The sequence below is a fragment of the Cnephaeus nilssonii genome, assembly GCF_951640355.1.
Source record: "Cnephaeus nilssonii genome assembly, chromosome: 8".
NCBI lineage: Eukaryota > Metazoa > Chordata > Mammalia > Chiroptera > Vespertilionidae > Cnephaeus > Cnephaeus nilssonii.
The window spans coordinates 16,735,687-16,756,258 of NC_137079.1; the positions used below are offsets into that span (position 1 = coordinate 16,735,687).

General features: G+C 39.9%; 1 protein-coding gene across 1 annotated transcript in view; it reads left to right on the top strand.

Annotated features, from left to right (window-relative positions):
• Positions 1-19,922, top strand: part of TNKS (tankyrase) — a 163,907-nt gene extending 143,985 nt beyond the window's left edge. Inside the window, exons 21-27 of the mRNA XM_079779169.1 lie at positions 424-544; positions 1,753-1,850; positions 3,320-3,394; positions 4,803-4,908; positions 6,918-7,104; positions 10,023-10,179; positions 12,392-19,922. Coding sequence (XP_079635295.1) covers positions 424-544; positions 1,753-1,850; positions 3,320-3,394; positions 4,803-4,908; positions 6,918-7,104; positions 10,023-10,179; positions 12,392-12,478 — 831 coding nt within the window. The 3' untranslated portion in view covers positions 12,479-19,922. The remainder of the gene's footprint in view (positions 1-423; positions 545-1,752; positions 1,851-3,319; positions 3,395-4,802; positions 4,909-6,917; positions 7,105-10,022; positions 10,180-12,391) is intronic.
• Positions 19,923-20,572: the final 650 nt, after the last annotated feature.

Genomic DNA, 20,572 nt, shown 5'->3' on the forward strand with positions numbered 1-20,572 from the left:
ACTCCTTTTTGCCACATTCTGTTCATTGTGCTAAACACCTCTCCATTTCCCTACCATTCACATTGGCTACCCATTTTCAGGCCTACTGTTTGTTCCCTCTTGTATCTTGAAGCAAGCAAAAGGTAATAGTTTTTAAAATGAAAAGGAAATATAGAAATGATCATCTTTTATTTCTGTAGCATTGTTTGTCCCATTTTAATTCTCCATTGACTAAAAGCAATTAAGGAGTATTTAAAGTGAGCAGAAAGCTGATAAAATTATCAAGAAAACTTTAAGAAAATTTTAAGTTCATGCTTACAATGGAAACAAAAGAATTTTCTTAATTTGAATAGATACATAGATAGCATTGAAGACAAATGGAAGAATTTTCATCATCTGAGGAACTATTAAAGATTTATCAATTAATTTTGTTTCACTTTTCAGATTACCTTAGATGTATTGGCTGATATGGGTCATGAAGAGTTGAAAGAAATAGGCATCAATGCATATGGACACCGCCATAAACTAATCAAAGGAGTAGAAAGACTCTTAGGTGGACAACAAGGTAAACTATTCAGAAAAAATTAATTTCAGATATTTGTGGTACAAGATAAATGTCAGGGCTGGCATCTGAACTCAGGTGGTCTGATCCCAAAGCTCATGTGTTCGACTGCCTTCCCCATCCCACCTACTGGCTTTGCTCTCCCTCTAATTGCTCTAGTTGGAATTGAGTCAATTTTTCCTCGCTCACAAACTTTATATCTTAAATGTCTCCAGAATCTACACTTCTGTCCTTTTCCACTGCTGTGACCTAATCCAAGTCACCATCATCTCTCTTCTGGAATATCACAACCACCTTCCAGCTTATCTTCGGCCTTCACCTTCTCCTCCCTTCCGTACCTTCCCTGCAATGTTGCCAGAAGATTCCTTCCAACATGACTGGGATCATATCATTTCATTGCTTAAAACCCTTAAACAGAATCCAGTTACTTTTAGGATAAAGTCAGACATTTACAACATGACTTTTCATAATCTGACCTCCTCTCTTTCCTCACCTTGAACCTTTCTCCCTCCCTTACACCTGTCAGCTCTGTCTTTTGCCATCACACTTGGCTGTTGCAAGCCTCCTATCTTTGTTCTTTGTATGCCTCCATGTTTATCATTTCTCTATTTGTTAGAAGTGCTTTCACTATAGGAAAGCAAGAGGAGAGAAAAGAAATAACTGGAATTAGTCAATGAGTCTGCAGAGCTAATACAATTGCAAGAATGACATGAAACTAAACATTAGTGATTTTGATCTTGAGTCTTTTTTATTTATCTGTATTAAAGGAATAAGGATAATGAAATTAATAATAATAATGTATTTTAAACTTATTATGAGTGACCATTTCAAGCCATCTCACAGAGTTCTTAGAAAATAATAATTCTTTTATTTTAGACCTGAATACATTATAATTACAGTGTGTTTCTCTTTTGTATCAAACATAACTTCATGAATGTTCATGATTAAATTTAGTTAGACAAGTAATTGTTGAACACTGCTGTGAGTACAAGGAACTCTTTAAGAACAGATAAAATTGATCCCCAAACATATCTCCATTATTTCACATGTCTTTGGATGTACTTGATTTATATAATTGTACATACTAGGTTCAAAATGCAAATAGTTTAGACTTCTTCCAAAATATCAATTACTTATGACAAAGTTTTCCCTAAAATAGAACCTGCATAGTGTGGACTCCTGTTAACTATGTTAACTTTTCTTTCCTGCAGGCACCAACCCTTATTTGACTTTTCACTGTGTTAATCAGGGAACTATTTTGCTGGATCTTGCTCCAGAGGATAAGGAATATCAGTCAGTAGAAGAAGAGGTAATGTACATCAGAATTTTTAGTTATCTTTTCCTGAAACCTATTTTTCCAGATTAGGTAAGCTTGTCTCACTTTGACTTACTTACACTTGCCTATGTATTATTCTGTCTCCCTTAGCCATTGTGGTGGAATATTGCCAAAATAAGAATAGGACTATGGATTAGAACTCTGCCACATGGCTTCACATCGTGAGCCTAGGGTTTCCAGTGAATGGTTCTGATGTGTCTTTTTATTCTATAGACTTTCTTGAAACCCATGTAAGTAAGGACCCTATTAGGACTATTTTTTTTTATATTGCTGAAATGCTACCTAAAAATGATATGGAGTAAGGAAGGATCTTGCCTCCTAGATAGCAAATATATTTTCAACTTGATTTTTATGTAGTGTTACAGAACATGATTATAAAATAATATGCCTAATTTTCACATATGCATAGAAAGTATGCCTCATGACTAGAGTCACCTTTCATTTCTTCAGTCACAATGATTTTAAAAGCACCATAGTAAGGCAGTTTGTCCGAACCTGCTGGTAGAAGGGTGCCATAGAGATTCCCTTTCTACCAATGGCTTCTGCCTCGCTCTGACACAGAATAAACAAGGTGCCTAATAGCATTATTTTGCATGGAAAGTCATGCCTACATTTTTGTTTTTTTCTTCTTTTTAATTAGTGCTCCTATTATTCCCATTCTGGAAACTTAGGACATTTCAGCTCATCCTGAGCCAGTTTTTCAGGAAAGCATCATGTTTCCTAGTGTCTTATTGCCTAATCTCCTAGTAGTTAATACATTCTGATAATAATGTCAAAATGTGGTAAATAACTTCAGAAATGGAGTGATGAGTTAGAGAATTAACTCTTTGAGTCAGTTCTATGAGAAATTTAGGTGTTTAAAACATGTTACTTTTCTATAATAATTCTTTTTAACTTGGAAAGTAGAAGAAGGATGAGTAGTGTTGAGAAGAAAGTTATTCCACTTAGTTACATGTGATATTCAACTTCCCCTGGTCTGTAGAATATGGAATATTTCACCTAAAAAACAAAAATTATTGATTTCTAAAAAATTCTTTTATTTTTAGCATTTGTCCAGTAAAATATTAATAGAATCTGAGGAGTTTTAGTTTGACTTAGTTACAATGTTGCTTCCATTCTCAATAACATTAAATAGTCATGTTGGTGACTTAATGTGATGTTTTGTTTCCCCATTGTGTTTACTGAAAAATCTTTCAAAGCTTTTATTTAAAAAGGAAAAGAAAATGTAGCTGTTTAATATTTATGTTTATGATTATTTTCTCACCAGAAATATTTATCTATTAAACTTGTTGATCAATTTATAGAGGACTCATATTTATTTATAAGTGCTAAATGTTAGACTCATCAGTGAAGCAATGTAGAATTGAAATGTTGACAACAACAGAGTATCTTTAGAATATACACTGGCATATTTTTGAAAGTTATTTTATTTTATTCTGTAGATGCAAAGTACGATTCGAGAACACAGAGATGGTGGTAATGCCGGCGGCATCTTCAATAGATACAATGTCATTCGAGTAAGTTTTTAAAATTTCAGGATGAAAATTGGATTGCAAAGCTTTCTGAAAAGCAAATATAAACAGTGATTAAAATTGGTTTTTAAAGTCATGTTTTCAAATCAAGGATGATCATTCACCTGTTGCTCTGCAGTCACGTGTCACCCTCCTCACTATGATACAGTCTTAACCCTCATTAGAAGTCAAGACACCCAGGAAACATCAAAGCTACACATACAAGGCTAGGTCAGCTGGTATTGGTGATGCAGATATGGTGATGAGACTCCCTGCTCATCCATCAATTCAGACCATAGGTGACAGTCATTTTTATCATCATTTCAAAGTAGCAATAAAGGCCTGGATTTTCCCATCTAATTGAGTCAGTGATTATATCAGAATGCATATATCTCCTCATCTCAGTTCCTTAATTAATAATATGGAATAAATGACTGCTATATGCTTTTTTCCAAAGGTATATCATGAAGATGAATAAAGCCTATTGAGAATCGATTTAATCCTTAGGGTTAATAGACCTGTGGAAGTTATGTCAGTGCTCATCAGAATTACCCAGGGAGCTTTTTGCAAAATACATATTGACAGGCCCCTGTATCCTAACATTCAATAAGTCTGGGGAGAAGTCTAGAAATAATCTCTTCCCTCCTCCTCCTTTTTTTTTTTTAAAGGTATCTTTATTTTTGAAAGTATTACAGATATGCCCTTTTACTCCTTCTTTCGTTTTTCCTTTCTTTTTTCCTCTTCTTCCTCCTCTTCCTCAGGTAGCTCTGAGGTATAGCCAGGTCTAGTGCAAAATAACTAACAAAAACCATACCTAAAAATTATGTCACTAAATAGGCCCAGAGTCATAGAAGCATGAACAGACTGTTGAACCTCAGAGGGAAGGCAGAGGAGGGTGGGTGGGAAGAGATCAACCAATGAATTTGTATGCGTAACCTGTGGATACAGACAATGGGGCATTAAGGGCCTACGGGGGGAGGGGATGGCAGGAGCAAGCTTAAGAAGTTAATGGCGGGGGGGGGGGGGGGGGAGGAGGACCAACGTAATACTTTCAACAATAAAGATTTTTTAAAAAAAGTATGTCACTTAAAACCAGGTTATCAACTGAATTACACTAACCTGGCATCTTTATCGTCCTATATAATAAAGAGCTAATATGCTGATTAGACCGAACAGCAGAACAACCAACCATCTGGAAGACCTTCCAGATGACCTTCTGGACGAAGCTGGGGCTGCGAGGGCCGAGCCCCTTGCACGAATTTCGTGTATCGGGCCTCTAGTTTTTTAATGATGTTTTAAGCAAACAAAACAAAAATTGGGCCTTCCTCTAGGAAAACCTACTTTTAATTTAAATCATAAACTGCCAATTAACGTACATTACACTCAATGGCTTCTTTCTTCCTTATCCTTAAAGATTCAAAAAGTTGTCAACAAGAAACTGAGGGAACGATTCTGTCACAGACAAAAAGAAGTGTCTGAAGAGAATCACAACCATCACAATGAGCGCATGTTATTTCATGGTGAGTACCACGCCAGTAATTACAGACATCCTTCGGTCTTTCACAGATCCCAGCAGAATGAAAAGCCTGTGTTACTGACTGTATTCATCTTATGTTAAAAACTAGGGGCCCAGTGCACAAAATTCATGCACTGGGGTGAGGGGGTGTCCCTCAGCCAAGCCTGACCCCTCTCACAGACTGGGAGCCCTCAGGGGATGTCCTACTGACAGCTTAGGCCCACTCCCCGTGGACCACAGTCTGGCCTCCCTCTGTGGGAGGCGACTGGGCTGATCAGGGGAAGGCGCCAGCCCCATCACCCTGCTGCTGCGGCCACTGCCAGCCACCGCAGCCGCCAAGGTGTTTTCATCAACACGGACTCCGGTCCCTTCACCATGAAAAAATGACAACTTTCTTTAGGCATTTTTAAGATGTGTCTTTCATAGGATATGACATTTCTTTCTTTCTTTTTGTTTTTATCCTCATCTGAGGATATGTTTCCATTGATTTTTAGAGAGTGTGGAAGAGAGAGGGAGAGACAGAGAGAAACATCAATGTGAAAGGGACACTTTGATTGGTTGCCTCCTGCATGAGCCCTGACCTGGGCTCTGCCCAGGAAGGAGCCTGTAACCTAGGTACCTGCCCTTGATCAGAATCAAACCCGGATCCTGCGGTTGGCAGGCCGAGGCTTTATCCACTGAGCCAAACCAGCTAGGGCAGGATATGACATTTCTTAGCCCCTCCAGCAGCGGACCTTCGTTTTTTCCTCCAGGAGTGTGGTGGAAAAACCCTAGATCACCTTCTTGGATTCTTATTACCCAAGTTACCAAGAACACTGTAAGTGGCGACTTACAGGGAGCTTAGCCAATGAGCGGTCAGAAAAGGTGTTTACACTCGAACTGGTTTGGTTCAGTGGATAGAGCGCCAGCCTGCAGACTGAAGGGTCCTAGGTTTGATTCCTGTTAAGGGCATGTACCCTGGTTGGGGGCACATCCCCAGTGGGGAGTGTGCAGGAGGCAACTGATCGATGTTTCTCTCCCATCGATGTTTCGGACTGTCTATCTCTCTCCCCTCTTCTCTGTAAAAAAATCAATAAAATATATTTTTTTTAAAAAAGAAAAGGTGTTTCCTCTGCAACTCATGCACAGAGGACCCCCTGTGTTGTGTCCACTGGGCTAGGGGCGTGTCCCCACGGCCCAGGGGGACACGCCCCCAAGGCCGGCAGCCATCCCCACATTGTGGGCGCTGGGCTAGGGGCATGGACCCAGGTCGCCGCTTGGCGCCGGCGCATGCACAAGCAGCTGGGGGCAGGGCAGGAACATCCACCGCGTCACCATGGCGATGTGGCGGATGTTCCTGCCCCGCCCCCAGCACTTCTGGGACCCCGGCCGCTCAGGGCCTACACGTGGGCCTACAGGCTAGGAGCAGTCTTTGTTGGGTTAATTTGCATACTCACTCCTGATTGGCTGGTGGGTGTTGCGGAGGTACAGTCAATTTGTATCTTTCTCTTTTATTAGTGTAGATGGGTTTTTTTTGTTTTTTTCCCAAGTAACTACATGCAATTCTAGCTTTCTAATGCATTACATTCTTGTACGGGCTTTTTAAGGTGTATACAATGAAAACAAATTATCTGAAATTGTTTCAGAACTTATATTACAAGTTGAGCCATGTAGAGAATGAAATATTTTTTTATTATGTTAGTAGTTTAGTATAATTGTTTTAGTTTATCAGATTATCTGTGTTTGCTTAAAGATTGGGTATAAAATAATCTATTTTCAAAGCTACATTGTACTTTGCTACCTAAAAATCTCATGCCATTTGTAGAATAATAACTTTGCTTGGTGAGTACTAGGGGTCCTTGATAAGATTCTAGTACATGATAATTTATGTATAATAGACGTCTTACAAAATAAACTTTTCACTTATGTATTATTAATTACGTAACATTAATCTGCCAAGTTTAAATAGTATGTAACTAATTGATACTCTAGAAAAGTGTCCAAAAACTAATTTTATTATCTTTATATTTTTAGGTTCTCCTTTCATTAATGCCATTATTCATAAAGGGTTTGATGAGCGACATGCATACATAGGAGGAATGTTTGGTGCTGGGATTTATTTTGCTGAAAACTCCTCTAAAAGCAACCAGTATGTTTATGGGATTGGAGGAGGAACAGGCTGCCCCACACACAAAGATCGGTCATGTTATATATGTCACAGGTGAGCATCTTGACTTTCATGGAATGGTTGCTGTCCTCAGGTCATGAACATTTTCTCAGGCTATGCAGAAGCCACAGTTATTCTCAGTCTTAGTCCTAATGAATCAGACAGGTTGGAAATTGGGTAGGAATAGTTGATCAGCCAACCCTAAGAGGAGCAATGATAATGGGGCTGATATTAGTGCTGATAAAACCAGATATAGGTCAACCAATCATAGATTACAATGAACCTCCCTCCATCTTGGCTTCTTCCCTGGGCTTCACATTTCTTGCTTCAGAATCAACAAGAAAAGGGTCAGAATTATTTCTTTAGGACAAAGAACCTTTAGCTCTGACTAGAGAGTCATGTTAAACTAAGTCACACAACTTCTATAAACAAGTAGAACCTTTAATGTGCTTCTAATATTGCTAGTAATGTCTTAAGGCAGGATATATAATTGACCTTTAAAAGTCCAACTTCAGAATATTAACTTTGGAACTATTAAACAAATGAATATTAGCTTTTTAAATAGGACTTTAAAGCTCAGAAATTGGAGAGAATAATAGTATATTCTTTCTAAAGTCAGTGAAAGAAAATTTTTCTTCTCTATTCCCTTCCCTTCCCCCTTCCTTGCCAATAGAAAAAATACAAGGAATTGTACTTTACAGAGATTGCGGTTTGTTACATTTCTCTTTATAGTAATCAAATATATTTATTTTTGCAAAGTTGGGTTAATAAGAAATCTTATAATTCAGTTAAAACCTCAAAAAAGCCCCATATAACCTTGAAATTCATTATAATTGTTGACCTTAAAACGTACCACTCTCAGTTACATTGAAACAAATTGTAGTGGTCAGCAGTTCTAAGATGCATGCCATATATACGGAAAGAAATTTCATTAATCTGCTGTCATTGGTAACACACAAAATTTCCCAAGAATATGTAACATGCAAAAGTTTCTCTTTGTTGCTTCAAACCTAATTCTTCTGGAACCAAAATAAACAATAAAAGTGAACCTAGGCCCTAGCTGGTTTGGCTCAATGGATAGAGCATCGGCTTGCGGACTGCAGGGTCCCAGGTTCGATTCCAGTCAAGGGCACATGCCCAGGTTGCGGGCTTGATCCCCAATAGGGGGCGTGCAAGAGCCAATCAATGATTCTCTCTCATCATTGATGTTTCTATCTCTCTCCTTTCCTCTCTGAAATAAATAAATAAAAATGTTTTTTTTAAAAAAAGTGAACCTAGATGAGGATGAACAGTCATTCATTAAAATTAGAAACACGGTTTTTGTCTTAGCCAGGATTCCCTAGAAACAGCCTGAAGCGAAAGTTTATTCGCCAGCACTTTCTTGGAAGTGCAATCCCAGGGAAGCAGGAATGAGAGCACAAAAAGAAGTGAGGTCCAGGAGGAGGCAGGATAGACAGGCTCATCGGGAGCTGGGCACAGTTTCAGGACGAGTGTAATTGGTTGCTCAGGCCAGGAGACATCTTCAGAGAAGCCGTATGAACTAAAGCATCTCAGAACAGAACATGGTGGGAGAAGAGAGACGAATTTATCTGCTGGCTCCTGTCTTGCACAGATCAACATTTGCTCCACAGGCCTTTGGTAATCCCTTCAAGCCCCATTTTGGGTTGCTGCATCTGTGGAATGCAGGACAATGCACGAGACAAGCAGGTGAGTACAGGCTGGATCCGTTACTCCCCACCTGTGCACTACCCCCTGCAGCCCAGTAGGCCGCTGGGCAGATCCTGCTGCTTCTCCTACCTCCGCAGCAAAGTGAAGCCCTGGGGCAGGAAGCAGAAGGTAGGAGGCAAGCCTCTCAGGTCAGGCTTTGTGTGACATAGGGACTGCGAGTGGCCATGGCACTGGGCCCAGCTGGCTTAGTGGGCAGAGCCCAGTGATACCATGATGCTGCCAATATGTGGGTATGGAGCTCAGAAAGCCTCCCTCTCATGGTGGTGAAAACCCTTTCTCTGGGTCCAAGAGAATGCAGTTGCAACCAAGCCAGCATCCCAGAGGGTCATCAGTAGCATCACACTAAAACAGCCAGCTAGGAAGAACCCAGTTATACTAAGTATGGCACAATGTTTAATTGACTGAAAGTAATATCTCTGATCAGTCATATTGCAAAGATCAGACTTCTTTACTAAAAAACTATTTGAAGGATAACTACTTACATTTAACAGTGTGACCAATCTTACTGTTTAGTTTAAATGTTGTTTATATTAAGTGTTGGTGAACTTTAATGGGCCACATATGATTCCTATCACAATGACTCAACTCTGCCCTTATAGTAGTGCAAAAGCAGCCATAGACAATATGTACATGAGTGTGTGGCTGTGATCCAATAAAATTTTATTTACAAAAACAGGTGGCAGACTGAATTTGGCGCATGGGTCATAGTTTGCCAACCTTTCTTCTCCTCTATAATATTTAACATCTGCTCCAATTCATGTTTTGCCCAGGTAGTGTAATTGTCAGCCTTGTGTTTAAGCAAGTATTTTTTTTAATATGAACCACTCTTACTGTTATTTATCTCATCCCAGTTTTTACTTTTTCACAATGAGTAAAACCAAATCTTAACTTCAGTTGCTGCTGTCATTTGCTTATTTTCTTCACTTTATTCCTACCATTCCATACAAACACTCGGTTTTCACTAGTATTTTTCCTTTTCCACTAGTCAAAACATGCCAGGTATTTTTTATGTTTGATTTCTAAACCACACCAAAACTACTTTAAACTTCAAGGGTAACTATTGAGCCTACTGTTTATGATAAATCAGTGTGTCAAATCTCATCCTTTTTCTACTCATAAATATGAAAGGGACATTTAAGTTAGCTTGTTGCCTTGTGTTAAAATTCTTTTTTATCAATAAACCTAACAATTATATTTCAAGATTTAAAGCTTCCTTCAAGGCATTGCTTTCATCTTTCCTTTAGACAAATGCTTTTCTGTCGAGTGACCCTTGGAAAATCCTTTCTGCAATTCAGCACCATGAAAATGGCTCATGCCCCTCCAGGACATCACTCAGTCATTGGGAGACCAAGTGTGAATGGGCTGGCGTACGCCGAATACGTCATCTACAGAGGAGAACAGGTATGTTACTCATCAGATGAGCATACACAGTTACTAAACATGACAATACAGTATATTTAGACCAGGTAAGAGTTAAAGAAAGCCATTTAATAAAACACCTACCTCTTAGTCTGATAGCATTAGTTGCTTCAGGTCATGAATGAAGATATCAAAATTCTTTTGTCATCAGCTTTACACACAGAACCCATCAGTCACCTGTCAGCCAAGTAACATTGTGAACAAGAGGGCAGAATAGGAACAAGGTGAGCCTGGAACATCTGGAATGCCAGAAAGTAATGAAGTGCTCAAAAAAAATCATGGGGCCCTAGCCGGTTTGGCTCAGTGGATAGAGGGTCAGCCTGTGGACTGAAGGGTCCCGGGTTTGATTCCTGTCACGGGCACATGCCCGGGTTGCAGGCTCGATCCCCAGTAGATGAGGCAAGAATCATCGATGGATGCTAAATCTAGGGGATTTTAACCAGGAGAAGGATATCTACATGGTCTTTGTTAGAAAAGAGAAAAAAAAATCATGGTAATTATACATGGGGGCGGGGGGGAGGGGGCATACCTGACCAGATCAGAATTAACATCACCAATGAGGGACAGATAGAGTGTGCTTCTAGGTGTGACATTCTGAGATGGGCACATCATTCGTACAGTATTCCAGCCAAAAATGCATAACCTCATCTAATCAAAATGAGGAGTGTTCTATTAATAAAAAATGTTGAAGACTGATTCTTCAAAAACATCAATGTTATAAAAGACAAAGGCTTTGAAAACTTTCCAGATTAAATGAAACCCAAGAGACAGAACAACTAACTTAATGTTCTGCCCCCAAATTAGATCAGCAAACAAAATTGGAATGTGAGTGGTAGATAGAAGTCTAGCAATATAAAATTGTTTTTTGTTTTTTTAAGTTTATCTTTATTATTAAAAGTAATACAGATATCCCTTTTTTCTTCATTGATCCCTCTAGCCAGCTCCCCGCCCCAGGCCTTCACCACACCATTGTCCATGTCCATGAGTTATGCATATATGCATATAAGTTCTTTGGTTAATTCTTCCCACCCACCCCCAGCTATGTAAGAGAATCTCTCTCTTCTTAGGGAATAAATACTGGCTTACTTAGGGATGAAGAACCGTGAAAATACATATAACTTACTCTCAAATGGTTCAGAAAAGAAATGTGCCTGTGTATCTGTCTATCTGTCTGCCTGGTATATACAGAGATAGGAGGAAGTTACATAATAAAGCAGATGGGATATATAAAACCTAGACAATAAATGGATATGGGTAAAGGGTATACAGTTGTTTGGGGTACCATTTTCATTTTTACAACTTAATGTGTAAGTTTGCAGTTGTTTCCAAATAAAAAGGTTTAAAAGCTACCAAAGATTAAGTTTGTCAAAGTTTTGTTTATTAGAAACTCCAGACTTCTAGAGAAAATACTTTCACTTTGACTCAGTAATTCCAATTCTAAAAATTTGTATTAATATAATCAGTGATGGTCGCAAAAAAACCTGTGGTGCCCATCACTGTCTAATCACAATGAAAAATGTAAAACCTAAGCATTCAACAAAAATAAAATTTCATAAATATGATTATATTTTTATGCCTATGACTTTAAAAATGCATTTGTGTGACAGATATAAATAAGTAATTTCAGTTTTATTTTACCATATACTTTTCAATATTTTATGTTATTAGTGTAAATATCATTTCTTTCATATTTGGATGGCTTTAAAATTATCTTCAGACTGTTGCCTCTACATTGGTGACTCAACATATCTCCCCCTTTCTCCTTATAGATCAGTGGGTTACATCATCATCTGTGATGAATTTGAAATTGGTTCAGCAGAGTTATTCTTTCATCTAACAAACTTGTATTGAACACATGCTATATTGAGCACTGTGCTAGGTGAGGTAAACAAGGGTTTTCTTATTTGAGGCACCTGGCTCTCTAATGAGGGAGGAATGCAGTGTAACCAATGTACAGTATTCAAAGTACACATAACATTTTAACAATTGCTAGATTGTAGGATTTGTAAGTTTATATCAGATATATAGGTGGATCTCCTCTTTCGGGCACCTGTTAATGGAATGGCCTTTGTAGACTTTGATCATATGTAGTAGAATATTGGTTTGGATCAACAGCCTCTGAGGCTTTCACATCAAGTAAGGCTTTACTACTGTAGCTGCCAAAAGGGTGACCTTTTTCCTTCCTGTCCTTCAGGCATACCCGGAGTATCTCATCACGTACCAGATCATGAAGCCGGAAGCCCCTTCACAGACTGCAACCGCCGCAGAGCAGAAGACCTAGTGAATGCCCACTGGTAAAGCCAGATCAGATTTAAACCTAGGACTGGACTCGAATGGACTGTTTCCAACAAAACCAATATTCTATAAATCCCTGACAGCCTAGGAAAGCTGTTTGTCATTATGAAGCATTGCTATAGTGATGGATATAGTATGAGTAACTGATACATACTCAACTGCTGCTGTTCCCTTTGAGGAAATGTTTACAGGGGCGGCCTTTTAATATATCTCAGGCTCACTTTCATTGCAGTTATCCATTTCTAAAATAAGATTGCTTTGATCTAGACTTGGAAATGGAAAAAAAGAAAACATAACCAGTACGTTCCCAAATGTTCACAATTCACACACTACATTTGCTTTGTTATATATGCCATTTATATAACAAGTACGCATACCCAGGCTCATTCTTAGTTTTTTCTAAACAGGCGTCATTGGCTTTTTTTTTTTTTTTCTTACTTTGATAATGAGCTGGAGTCTTCTTGATGATATTTTGCACAAAGTCTCACTGACTAAAATCATTAGCAATGCAACCTAAGCTTCTGGCTGAGCAAGACTAATCTCCACTTTTTTTTCACTTTGATTTATTTTATATGTGTACTTCTTATAAACATAAATTGAGATGGAAAGGGAAGTATCAGGTTTCAGTCCTTTTATTGATTGGCCAGTCTTACAAGGGAAAGGCACAAGCATCAGCCTGGCTTGGAGCTCCCAACGTGAGAGAAGCAGAGGATGAGAGCCTGCTGTCTCCAGTACAAGCCTGCTTCAGAGGCATCAGGACCTGCTGGGGCCCACCGGAGCGCAGCCAGGGAGGGGGGCGCTGCCATCAAGCCTGGAGGTGAGACAACCAGGGCGGGCTGGGAAGGAGAGGCCGCTTCCGTGCGAGGAGCCTGTGGTTCTGTGCTGTTGAAGCAGAAAGGGACTGCGGGGACGCCTCAAAGAAAAAATCCTTCTCATTTACTCCGCACCACCAGAATCGTTGCCCCAGAACAGCTGCCTTATCCAAATTCAGTCAAAATGTACTCATTGGAGTCACAGAAATATCACTTACCGTTTCTCTATGTTAGAAAGCTAGGGTTTAAATCCTGTTTAGCAGATAAATAGGCACAAATGCAAGGACTTTTTTGTTTACTCAAGATTTGGCACTTATTTTGAGTGAGGTTCTTCAGATAGCTTAGATAGGTCCCTGCACTAAATTTCAGAATGGTATCTTCAAACATCTTAATAGACAAGGAGAACAAAAACTTGAAACCAAAGCGCTTTCAGTTATTTTCTTAATGAAGATGGAGAAATACCATACTGTTACTTCATGAAGTTACTACTTTGTTCAGCTTGTTTAATCAACATTTGCTAAGTGCACATAGACACTTGTAAAAAATTAGACAGTGCAGTTCTTACGCTCGCCCTTTTCACTTAACTGAACATCGAATAAGTGCATTGGTTTATTACTTTCACATGCTGTGCACCTACTCAGCTTTGAAGCAAAGTAATATGTGGTAAAGAAAAGGAAAAACAGGATGGCACAAACTTGCCATTCCAACTTGAAGTCCTGAAAACTAATTTGTTTTTAAATGCAGGCTGATTTAGCTGTGACCTCATTAATCGCCTAAAGCAAAATAAAATAGTTACATGCAAAATTCCTACAATAGGCTCTTAAAATATACATTTCACTTTCTCTCTGGCCTAGGCACTGGGCATTAGTTTGAGTTTTCTAGCTCAAAATTAAATCAAGAATTGGCCTCCGTTTTTGCTTCTGATGAAGTTTCCGTGGCCAGGCTGGGTGTGTGTGTCTCGGCTCCTTGTTTAATAGCACTAGAATTCCACATGGAGCTTTGAAGTCTGATACTCATTAAGAGGGCTTTCTCCCCCCTTTCCTTCCGTTTTGCTGTGTAACAATGGGTTGGTGAAATTGGCATCCGTGTAGTTTTCAGTAGCTGTGAAAGTGTATATTACCTCCCCTCTTAGACATAGTTTAAAATGGTAAACACAGCTGTGATTTTTAGTTAAGTAAAAGGGTTAATATGGTACAGATACCGAAAGCTTTATAGCTTTTCAAAAAGATAGGCCACTACCCGACTATGGTTGTATGTCGTTTCCATCATGCTAACTGGATTAGTGGATGTGCCAGTTTTAAACTTCAGCCTTACACTTGAGAAGTTAAACTGTGGTTCAGTATTTAAACTGCCGATGTTATGTATCGTCTGTTCTGTGTGCCCAGTAAAGGTACCGTGTAAGGGAGACATTTGCAGTGCTTCTTGTCTTGTAATGATTCAAATATATAGTAGTTCTTGGAAGAAGGTGTACAAATTATTCATCTGCTAAAGAGAATGGGCTCATTAACATCTCACAGGAACCAAATACATGTCTTCATAACTTGAAAACCAAAGGTCATCATGAGTGTACTCAAATTAGCAAAAGTCAGTTACATTTGGGATTCCTATCTAGAGCAGTGTGAAAACCCTTTGGAATGTAAAAGCATGGGTTTGAACTAGGCTGAAGTCCACTGAGGTTCTTGTATACATACATACTATACAGAAACACTAACAAGTTGAGGACTTACAACATGGCCTCCCCTGAACTGGCCACTCTGTTACCCAAACTGAATGAGAGGGAGAATCTGGACACCATTAGCCCTACCGCAGTGCTGACATCAGTACTGGGCATGGCCAGCCTGGATGCTTGAGGCAGACAAGTTAAGTGCTCTGTACTGGACTCTTTGTCCTTCTCCTTGGCCTCCCCTTTCCCCCAGGCTGCTAGTCTGGAGTTCTAGATAGCTCCAGCAATTACCTTTGACTCCACTCATTTTCCTATCTTCATTTTGAATCTTGCAAAAGGAGACTGTACCTTTCTGTTTCCATATCACACCCAGACCCAGGTGTTCGGCCTGCTACTTCGTTAAACAAATGACAGTGTGGAACCCAGAGTTTTAATTCTCTGCAAAATAACAGCAGTACAACCAGGATTTTTACTTACCTTTTCCTTCTTGGAATTTAGAATTTCTAGCTTTTCAATAACATAAGTAGAATAAACATCATTAGGATGTTTCCATGAAACAGCATCCTTGTGTTCATTTGAGCTTGATGTTGGAGGCTAGACTAATTTCTCTTTGCTCTCAGTGCATTGATAGACATTGAGAAATGCCTGAATGTGGCAAATAAAGTAATATAGATTAATATTCTATTATTATAGCCTTTATTCAAAAAAACAAAACTTGGTGTACTCTGGAAGAACAGCATGAGAATGCAGTGAGCTGGCTAGGTTTTTCTGTTTCAGTACATCTCCTAATTGCACAATGGTTATTGGATGTCACGCACCTTCTTTTTAAACATGTGCACTCTCTGGATTTCTGTAAACTCTTTGAAACAGGAATGGTGTGTATTTTTAAGCACCTTTCCCCAGTGTGTCCAGACCCCACTTGTGTGATAATCTGTGATAAACTGCCTTCTTACCAAAAAATGCCCATAGTGTGACAGTTTTCTTTTGGGCTAGTAAATTGCATAGTGAAAGAGATTTTAGTCATTCAGGGAACACTAAAAACTGACATTAATACAGGGTTTCATGTGTCAGAAATTTATTTCAAGACTAAAATTAAACTTGTCTGATGTCAAGTCAGTGACAGAGGAATGAAAAGAAAGTAATTGTGAAGATAATGTTTGAGCTTTGGTTGGGCAAATCTAGTATACGACAAGGAAAATTTTTTTTTAAGCCACCCTTAAAGGTGAGGCTTCTTCAGACACTTTGTGGATTCTGAAATTAATATACAATTAAATATTTCTTAAGAAAGCCTTAACTATGGCAGAAACTTTTAAACCTTTTATATTCTAATAAAAAGTTGGAATTCCATTCTTGGTGTTTGAAAGATGTCAATGAGCCAGGTATGTCTCTGTGTATCTCACACCTGTCAGGCTTATTTGATGAGGGTATATTTCATAGGTCATGCTCCCTTCCATGCAGAGAGCTGATATAATCAGCCCATTTCAGTTTCTTTATGTCTGAAATCCTCCATTTGCCAAATCATCTGGTTTGGAGAAATGTAGAAAGATTTCAGAACTTGCTAAGTTTTGTGTATGTGGGGGATACAGCAACAACTCACAAAGCGATACCCTGTAGAATTTCAGTGTGGCACAAGCTGTTTTTCAATCATTTTAAAATAAAAAGCATAGTGACACGTGAAAAGCAGTAGGAAGTTAAAGATTTCCTGTACTTTCTAAGACCAGATATGCTCGTGTGTGACGGTTCTGTGCATCCGCCGTGGGTCTGCCTCCTTTCAAACAGCATTCACACTGGAGAGATGGCTGCATTTTGGCTCTTCGTTCTCTTATATTTTCTGTTTTACACTTTCCCATCTCCACACCCCACCCTGCTATCCATCGTTTCAAACGGCTTTCTCATTCTCCAGAATTCAGATTGTTTTGTTTTGTGTTTTTTTTTTTTTTATCTGCCTATTTCTGCAGACAACCCTGAAAGCATTTGCAGAGAAGTGCATTTAAACTCTGAGAGTGGAGTCCCTTACACACTCCTTGCCCCTCCCACGGTTCAGGATAAAAAAGCTGGAAAACACAACAGTAAAAATTAAGGAACCAAAACCTGCAAGGCTAACAGCCTAGAGCTAGAGGATGACCTTGACTATATAACCCTTGTATTCATTACACAAAATATTTAAACTCTTCATGTGCATATATGCCTGCTTCTGCTTCCATTGTTTCAAGTTCATCCTGTCTCTGTGATAGTAATGTTTGTCTTTGATACCTACAGACTAAAAGGTACTTTTTCAACAAGGTTTCTCAAAAACATTTACAAAATCAGCTGGGAGGAAATCTACAATGTTTCCCGGCAACCGCATTTAGCATAGTACTTGTGTTTCTCCTTGTGTCGTGGTCTGTGTGGTACCAGTGTGGTGACTCTGGTTCCCTGTTGGTGTAGTTTTATTTTGTCTCTGTGTGACCCACTGTGGCAAGGGTTTCGGTCCCCTCCCCTTTCCTTTCTGCATTTGTCTATCTGTAGGATTGCCAGAGAGAATACAAGACATCCAGTTAAATTTGTATTTCAGGTAAATAATTTTTTAGCCTACCTATGTTTGGTGCATTACTTGCCATTTATTTACAGTAAAAATATTCTTTATTATTTACTTGAAATTCAAATTTAACTGAGCAGCCTGGTTTTTTGCTTTGTTGTGTTTTCTTTTACTAAATCTGGCAACCCTATCGATTTGGTCATGGAAGATGGCTTACAGCATGTAATTCTTCTAGCCTTCACTATCTTTCACGCAGAATGAAAGACCTTTTCTCCGTCCCCCTCTACTTTCCAAAAGAGGGCAGCGAGGAGCTAACCTGCCTGCGTGGTGGGTTCCTATTTAAGGCATCTTTATGATTATATTTAACCTGTAATTGTGCTTTGGCTAAATGTCTAACTTACAGTACTTGTAATTGTTTAATATTCAATAAAAACATTTTTCAAATATCCTGTATGTGGACAGCAGTTAGCTCTGAAGTGTTTTCATTTCCCTGCTTGCTCATTTCAACCTGACCAACCTTAACACAACTGACCTAAAACTGTCGGAACCCAAACAACTGTTCTCCCTCCTGACTTTCTGGTGTGGTCTGTGCTGGGAGTGCCTTATCCTCACCTCTAAGCGCATGCGGGAGTTACAGAAGTTCAGCGACCGCAGGCCGCAGGAGAAGCACATGTTGCTTTTAGAGATGTCTCTGCAACAGCGACGCCCCGGCCAGACCTCGCACCAGTTCACAGGGCGGATCAGAGGCCCTGCCCACCTCTGGTGCTCAGAGAGCCCCTCGCTCCACCTGCCCTGTTGGAGGAGGGAGAGAGGGAGCCTGCCTCCGGTGATGCTGAACATGAAATGCCGCACACAGTGCCCGGCACACAGCACTGAGAAAATGGTTTCTTTTCTCCCCCTCTCCTTTCTCCACACCTAGTGATTCACTAGATAGCAATTGGAAGCTAGAATTTTATCAGATTTCTTTGCCAGAGGGATTGTCAGAGCCGCCAGGAGACATAAATTAAGTACTTGGAAGCACAGACAGCCCTGCAGATAACGGTAGCTCTCGCTGAGCCCCTACAGTGAACCAGGTGTGTCGTATACATTTCCTACCAACCGTGCAAAAACGGGTGTTTTAATCCCCATTTTACAAATGAAGAAACTGGCACTAAATGGTGAAATAATTTCTTTTATATCCCAGAATTCTTCCCACTGTAAACTATGGTTCTGACTGATACACACCACCAGACCCTTATGGAGTGTGAGTGTTGAAACAGGAATGAGGACAGCGAGGTGCCGCTACTGCAAGGTTTTCTATCATCTGTGTCTGGTGAGATCAGATTCTAAATGCCACTGGACTCAGGTTCTCCCCTTGGGTTACTGCTGTGTTAGAAATAGAAATGGTCTGAACTGTGCATAAAAAGCAAATGGAATATGAATAAACAACTTGGAATATCAGCAACTTGGTTTGGTCATTGATGCAGAAGGATTCCAAGGGCCTGCTTTTATAGCTGAAACTCCTGTGGGTTGGAGGCACCGGGGGAAGTGTTTGTGGGGGGCGGGGAGAATGTTTATAAATCACTTGCTAGATTGGATGTATTTTCCACAGGAAATTACTTCCTAGGAAACGAAGTCCTATTACTATAAAGGGGCGGTGCTTCCTGGGCAGCAAATTTTGAAGAACTGTTTTTGTTTGTGTGTGTGTGTGTGTATTTGTGTGTGTGTTTTTAATATGTTTTTATTGCTTTCTGAGAGAAGAAGGGAGAGGGAGAGATAGAAACATCAATGATGAAAGAGAATCATTGATCAGCCGCCTCCCGCACACCCCCTGCCAGGGATTGAGCCTGCAACCTGGGCATGTGCCCTGACCAGGAATCAAACCATGACCTCCTGGTTTATGGGTCAATGCTCAACCACTGCGCCACACTGGCCAGCTGAAGAACTGGTTTTGAATGATACTGCCCACATTGAGTGCCTGGTTGTTGTGGCCCAGTTCTCAGGTCAGGGCCAGCCCAGCATATTGTGGTGGCACTTGTGAACCTTTACCATTTGGCACTGTTCACTTCTCCCATGATTTTAGGGTCATCAGACAGTCCAATAGGCCTCCAGGCAGAAGGGAAACATGGTGCTACATTAGGAATAATTAAAGGTCATCTGTTCCCAGTAAGTTGGGACTAGCTGCCAGGTTTTCTGGGTTGGCATCTACCCTGAAGACCTGGACTGAGCAACAGAAGTGGAGGGGAAGTGGGTTTATGTCTTCATTTGACTAATTTCCACCTGTCATCTGGCTAATAAAACAGCTAAGCTTAAGTAAGACAATATGTAGGTAACATTTTCATTTTGTTAATATGATTCTTCACATACTTTTCCTGGCCAGAAACTGATTTGTAAAGTAAGTCTGTTCATTTTGACTTTCCTAATCCTGCTTATGTATCAGGAGTATGGGATACAAGGCATGGATGTGAATCATTGGCCATACGTAGGGGCTGAAGCTGTCAGGAAACCATGATGCCGTATGCCACTAAATTGCTTCACAACTCCAAGGAAATTCTGTGAAGGCTCTGTCTCTACTCTTATGTCTACCAAGTAGGAATACTATCTGCCTAATAGTTATTTAACAGGAATATTTGGAAGATGTACAAGGTGATGCCAATCAAATGCTATTGGGGTCCTAGAAGAAAATAGAAGTGGAGCAAGAAGTTTGGGTGACGGGACAGTCCCTTTAGTGCAGCAGGTTTGCCAAAGGACTGTCTGGGTTGACCACCAGCTCCGCCATCAGCCTGCCTGGGTTCTTAGCCTGGCTCGGCCACTTACTGGCCCCGTGATCTTGGGAAGTTCCTCATCTGCCCTGTGCCACAGTTGTCCCAGCTATTTCTTAAAGTTACTAAGATAATTAATAGAGCTAAGGGCAGGACTTGTTTGGAGCGATGCTCTGGCATATTTCAAACTAGTTTCTTCTCCCCCTGCCAGAAGCACAAGCAAGGAGATTTTTCTCCAGTATTTACTGTGGGAACCTGTTAGAGCTCCTGGAAGTAAATCTCACAAAATTACAGTGGCCCCTCTGGGTGCCCCTGGAGTTTTTAACTCCCAGAATTGTCCACCCCA